Source organism: Benincasa hispida, chromosome 11 (assembly GCF_027475165.1).
Source record: "Benincasa hispida cultivar pf3 chromosome 11, pf3_genome.v1.1, whole genome shotgun sequence".
NCBI classification, from domain to species: Eukaryota; Viridiplantae; Streptophyta; class Magnoliopsida; order Cucurbitales; family Cucurbitaceae; genus Benincasa; species Benincasa hispida.
This window is the reverse complement of record NC_143488.1, coordinates 64,534,372-64,540,609: the sequence shown is the minus strand read 5'-3', so window position 1 is coordinate 64,540,609 and position 6,238 is coordinate 64,534,372. Positions and strand designations below refer to the sequence as shown.

Here is a 6,238-nt window from a genome sequence, read left to right as displayed (position 1 = left end):
TAAACTAATAAGTTACTGAAAATTTTAATTATATTGGTAATTTAATCGTTTCTCTCACTTATTAGCTTGAAAATTTATAGAATGCCCAATAAATAAAAATTAATATTAAATGGGAGAGAAAAGAATACTACAAGGATTTGAGTGAGAAAAAAAATTAGATCATCCAAAAAATTCTTGAATTGAGTTTTATTTAGTACTTGTTGGACGTGATTGAAATCCCAACTTATGGGATCATGTTGAAATTATTGAATATCTTAGTCATCAAACTATCTATTTTTAGAAATCAAATGAATAGAAGTTAATTGTTCAAACCTTGAATTTGCTAGTCAACAACCTTTATTTAAAAATATGTCAATAAATGTTACAAGCTCCACACCACGTCTTTTCGTTTAATTCAACTCTGAAGATTGTCCAATTGACATGTGAGCAATTATTTTAAAAAAAAAAAAAACTCAATAATTCCCTCCAACAAACGGATTCTTATTTTCATTTTTATTTCCCCCTACAAATCACAAATGGACTTTAACCTTAAATTTTTTTTTTTTTTTTTTTTTTTTTTTTTTTTTCTATTTTTAATTTTATTCTTAATTGTTTATCTGTAAGATTTTTTTTCCCTAAAAAATTATTAGATATATATATCTCCCATTTTACGAATTATAAATCAGGTTTCTCTTTTTTCTCTTTTTAATTTAACTACATGTATTTGAACCTTAAACATTTTGATTAATGATATATATTTCATCTCCATCTCAATCAATTGAATTGTATCCAAGTGGACATTATATATTGATAAATATTTGGGTGCATCATAAAATGCACAAATATTTATGCATCTCACTATTATCTCACCATAAAAATATTTCAAAAAAGAATTAAAAATAATTTATCATGTGATAAATTATGATTGAATAATTTGATAAGATGCATAAAATAGGTGCTGCATGTAATATACCTAAGTATTTTTCTCATATATTTGGATATATTGTAAAACTTTCTCACTCCGTATTATGATTGAATAATTTGATAAGATGCATAAAATAGGTGCTGCATGTAATATACCTAAGTATTTTTCTCATATATCTGGATATATTGTAAAACTTTCTCACTCCCTACCTCTAATAGAAAAGGGTAGTGATTAGATCCATACATCTTAAAAACAAATCAATTTTTTAATAAAAAAAAAATTGTCACATGATAAATTTTTATTAGACCACCGCTGAATTGTGCAGCCCTATTTTATTTTATTTTAAAATGGCATGCAATCCATATACTTATTTAATTCAATTTAAACCTGGAAATTCATCTCCCATAGTACCTTTTGGACCAATAAATAGAATAAAATAATGGGTAGTGTTGAAATTAGAATCTTCCATGGAGTTGAAAGACAAAATGAGTTTGGGCATGGTCCATGGATCACAAGAGTCAATTAGTTCAACTCAATTAGTTCAACTGAGCACCAACTCTTAAGCCCTTTTTTTCTTTTGGGTAGTTGATGAAAATTGAAGGAGTTTGGCCTTTGACATTCAATTTAATTTTGGTTTGACCTACTATACATATTTACTCCTTGTGGTGTCACAACCAACCCTTACCCAACCATTTTTATCCACACACACATATATCAACTAAAAAGGCTCATAAATTCCAGAGTTTCCATACCATATCAACCCATCATTCAACTTGAAAAATAAATATCCTAGCTTTCAAAACTTCACATAGTGTGTGTTAGCTTTGATGGAAACATTGATTCCTACTTATTTATATACAATCTTCTTTTTTTAGTACATGTAAAACTTTGATCACAACTCCTTTCGACAATCATCCACTTGAATAAATGATCACATAGCTTCTCCTCAAAGAGTTATTTAACTTATCCATATTCACACCTCTCTAACTTTTCAACAAAACTAGTTTACTCTTATATCCATGTCATATTGGATTAAGTTTGGGATATATGTCTATGAAAAACCATTTGTTAATATAGGTGATCCTCCCTCCCTGATATTTACTATGTTATTTTCGCTCCGTGTCTAAAAGTTCTCGTGACTTTTTATTTAGTTTAATCTTAAGAAACTCTCCTACCATTGAAGATGTGTTTTGTCCCACACTTATATATGTCCATAATCTTTGACTTTTCTTAGTTTGATATGAGATTTTTGTTGCATTCTCAAACCATGGGCAATGAAGGAGGACATGTTGGATATCTAAACCTATAAGCAACTAAGAATATAATGCATGAGCTCACAACGCTTAACATCAGTCTACCATTTTTTAGTACAATAAAGGGTGAGAGGATTCGAACCACATACCTTTTAATGACTAACATATATTACATCTGATCAGTTACCAACTCATAAACCCATCTTAATTATTCAACTATATTAAAAATAACATGATACACACTTCAAGAAAAACTTCATTTTTGTTTAATTCTTACAATCCTTTTACCTCCATATAATTTTTGGAGACCCAAAATGGTCTTACATCATAATTTATTTATCTAACAAATTAGGTTAGATTTACATTTATAAACCACTTTCTAAGGTACCAAATCTATTAATGATTCACTTTCTCAAGTGGGACTTCATCACAAAACAATATATATCACTAAGCATAATATTTCAACTTGCCCTTGGTGCAACTTGGTTTTATGTTTACATTTCATTTCTTGCAACGTTTTTTTTTTAAAAAAAATTAATAACATTTTCATAAAGTGAACTCAAAGGAAAAATAAAACATTTTCATAAAGGTTATATAGATTTTGAAGTCGGGAGTATTATAATATTATAAATTTCCCTTTTTTGGTTCATCGTGCTTAGAGATCATCGAGTGGGCTGGATTCTATATATGTTCTTGTACTGGTACTTTACTTATTCCTTTTTAATGCCTAACTTTTGACTTTCTCAAAAAAAAATTCCAACTTTGTTCCCTGTTCCGTCGGAAATATGGGCGGATTAACTGCCAACTCGGCGGCGACTCAATCACCTGCCGTTTTAGTTCTTGTTCTTATCACTCTTTTCCACTTCCCCATTTGGGCATCCACGGCAGCGATTCAACAGGAACTCGTCCGTGGCTTCAGAGCCTCGCCGGACATGGCGGTCCAGTCGTTTCAGCCTCTCTTAAACGATCCGAGCGGAAACTTCTCACTGGGTTTCCTCCGAGTCGACGGGACTCTGCTCGCCGTCGTGATTGTCCACGTGGCGTCGTCGGAGACAATCTGGACCGCTAATTCCACTACCTTTCCGGCCTGGGCCGACCGGACTCTGCTCCGGTTCGATGGCGGTTTCGTACTTTCGGATACAGATGGGAGGACATTTTGGTCAACTGACACCGCTGGAGACCGGGCCGTGTTACTTAACTCGTCGAATCTGCAAATTCAGCTCCGCCGTGATCCGGCTGTGGTTCTGTGGCAGAGTTTCAACTTTCCGGCGGATACCCTCGTCGAGAATCAGAATTTCAGTTCTGAAATGGTGTTGATTTCTTCGAATAGATTGTTTTCGGCTCGATTGGGGGCCGATTTTATTGGATTTTATGCAGATTTTAATGAAGGGAAGAGTCAAATTTATTATAGACACAGAGCATTGCAAGCAAAAGCTCAGATAATTCCTGGCGGTGGACCGGTTCATCTCCGGCTGAACTCCGATGGGTATCTCGGTATGTATCAAAACGGTAGCGTTCCGGTGGATTTGCAAGCCTTTAATACTTTCCAGAAATCGGCGAATGGGTTCCTCCGGCTCCGGCTGGATTCCGACGGCAACCTCAGAGGCTTCTACTGGGAAGGTTTGTCAAAATCCATTTAAAAAATTTTCTTCCCGTTAGTATGCATAAAATAATTAAATTCAGGCTAAATTATACAACATTCGTTTCTTTTAATTGTTTTTCAGTTTTGCATTTGATGTTCCAAAATTAACTAGATTTAAATACTATATTCGTTACTCGGTTAATCTTATTTTATTTTGATTTTTTAATTTTATAAAATATCCATTATATTCTCTAAATTTTTTTTAAATGTTTATTTTGCTACATGTTAATATTACGTTAACTCTTAAATTCAATAGTGAAATTATTTGTATTTTTTTATGACTAAGTTGTCAAATAAGTTAGTCACACTTCAAAATCTAGGATTTCATTTTGATTTAGGTGGTAAAACGATTCTTTGTAGCTGATCTCAAAAGACATTTTGAGTTTAAGATTTTGATTGTTCACTATTTTGACATGTAAGTTGTTGACATTTTACTCTATCTTCATCTTGCTCAACTCATGCCAAATGTAATTTTATCATTTAATAGTAAAGAGTTAACATAATCTTAATAGCAAGAACCAAAATAAACATTTTAAAAAAGTTCAATACTAAAATTGACATTTTTGAAAGTTTAGGAACAAAAATAAGTTTTAAATCAATTAAAAATCATGGTTTAAATTTCTAAAGAAGCATTAGAGATAGAGTATAATAAAACAATTTTAAAGCCAACTTACTACTCAGATAGGTTAGTAGTCAAATTAAGCTGGTTGTACTGAAAGAATTAGATAGATTGATAGAACATTTTGCATAATTTTGAATTATTTTATAAGTTTAGTCCAATACCTTAAAAGAATAATCAGCATTAAATAAGTATATTCAAATTTTCAATTTTAAGCTTAATAGATTTTTAAAATTTTACTTTTGTGTCTAATACAAGATTGAAAAAACTTAAATAATTTTAAGGTGAAGTGACTTTTTATATACAAAATTAAAAATAGGAAGACAGAATAGACATTTCTTTCGAATTAATGACATTTTAGGTAGAAATTCAGAAGTTTATGAATAAAATTTGTAATTTAACTTTAATTTTATATTTATATATATAATTCTCCTGGAATGGACAGCACGACAATTATCGTTTAGCAGAGTGCACTCTACTTTTAATGAGATTAATTTTTTAAAAACCAACAATTTACAAAAGCTTATGGCATCAACTGATATTTTGAATTGATTGAATAACAAAATTTATTAGCATATTTTATTTTCCAATAGGTTCCAAATGGGTTTTGGTTTACGAAGCAATATCGGAGCAGTGTGAGCTCCCGAGTCCCTGCGGTTCGTACGGTCTATGCGAACCTGGTTCTGGCTGTTCATGTCTAGACAACCGGACGGTTTACACCTCCGGCCAATGTCTCCCAGCGGGTTCCGGCGACTACTGCGGCGCCAGGGTAGCAAAGAACGACTTTTGGGTTCTGAGAAGGAGCGGAGTGGAATTACCGTTCAAAGAACTAATGAGCTACCGAAACGGGTTCACCATGGACCAATGCGAGAGCTTCTGTGAAACCAATTGCTCCTGCTGGGGCTCGCTCTACTACAACGCGACCGGGTTCTGCTATCTGGTCGACTATCCGGTCCGGACGGTGGTGGCGGTGGCCGACGGGACGAAAACCGGCTATTTCAAGGTGCGGAAAGCTCCGGCGAGGTCCAAATCGAAGGTGGGTCTTGAGATAGGGCTGGGAATTCTGGCCGGAATCGTTGGAATCGTGGTGGCATTTCTCGGGTTCGCGAGTTTCCGGCAATGGAAGCGGAGGAGGGGAATTGGGCGGTTTTTTGAAGACGATGACGGGTCGGTTTCACCCGGCCCGTATAAGGATCTTGGATCCGCGAGTTTTAAATCCATAGAGATGGGTAGTGGATTTGGTCGGTGACGTAACGAGTGACGTCTTTTGGGGGTTTAGGGAATAGGAAATGATAATCTGACCGACAGTGATGTAGATGGCAACCAGTTTGCATACTTGTGGTGGGTCCGAGATTTTTTTCAAAAAGAAAGAAAAATTATAAATTCCAATGGAATGGTTATCGACACTGAAAAAATATAGATTCTAGTAAGGAAGCTACTAGTTGACTTCAATATATAATTTAATTGTAAATTTGATTTTTTTTTTTTAACTTCCACTCACTTAAATTTTTTAAAAAATGTATTTTCCAGAAGGTTTTTTTTTTTAAAATAATTTTAATATCACATTCAAGGCCGATCAAAGGGAAAAATACATTTGAGAGAGAATTTTAGTTGAAATGATGAGAAAAGCAATCTAATGTAGAGGTGATAGTCCCGGTTCAGTTTTGTCAATTTTAGAGTTAATTAAAAACCAAGTCAAGTTAATAATTTTAGAAGATATCTAAATCAATGTTCAATAAAATACAAAATCAATAAATTGATTTTTATTTAGTTTATCTTATTAAATAATTGATTTTTATTTAGTTTAGCTTATTAGATTT

The 6,238-nt window shown here is 33.1% G+C and overlaps 1 protein-coding gene across 1 annotated transcript; it reads left to right on the top strand.

Annotated features, from left to right (window-relative positions):
* Positions 1–2,625: 2,625 nt before the first annotated feature.
* On the top strand, positions 2,626–5,870 carry LOC120089744 (D-mannose binding lectin protein with Apple-like carbohydrate-binding domain-containing protein). Its single transcript, XM_039047119.2, has 2 exons — positions 2,626–3,777; positions 5,012–5,870. The coding sequence occupies exons 1-2, from the start codon at positions 2,943–2,945 to the stop codon at positions 5,665–5,667; spliced, it is 1,491 nt and encodes a 496-aa protein (XP_038903047.2). The 5' UTR covers positions 2,626–2,942; the 3' UTR covers positions 5,668–5,870.
* The last annotated feature ends 368 nt before the right edge of the window (positions 5,871–6,238 follow it).

Excerpts from the sequence above, each read along its gene's own strand:
- LOC120089744 (XM_039047119.2), top strand. The coding sequence starts at position 2,943 with ATGGGCGGATTAACTGCCAACTCGGCGGCGACTCAATCACCTGCCGTT. Across the intron at positions 3,778-5,011 it reads CAGAGGCTTCTACTGGGAAG|GTTCCAAATGGGTTTTGGTT; the intron begins GTTTGTCAAAAT and ends ATTTTCCAATAG.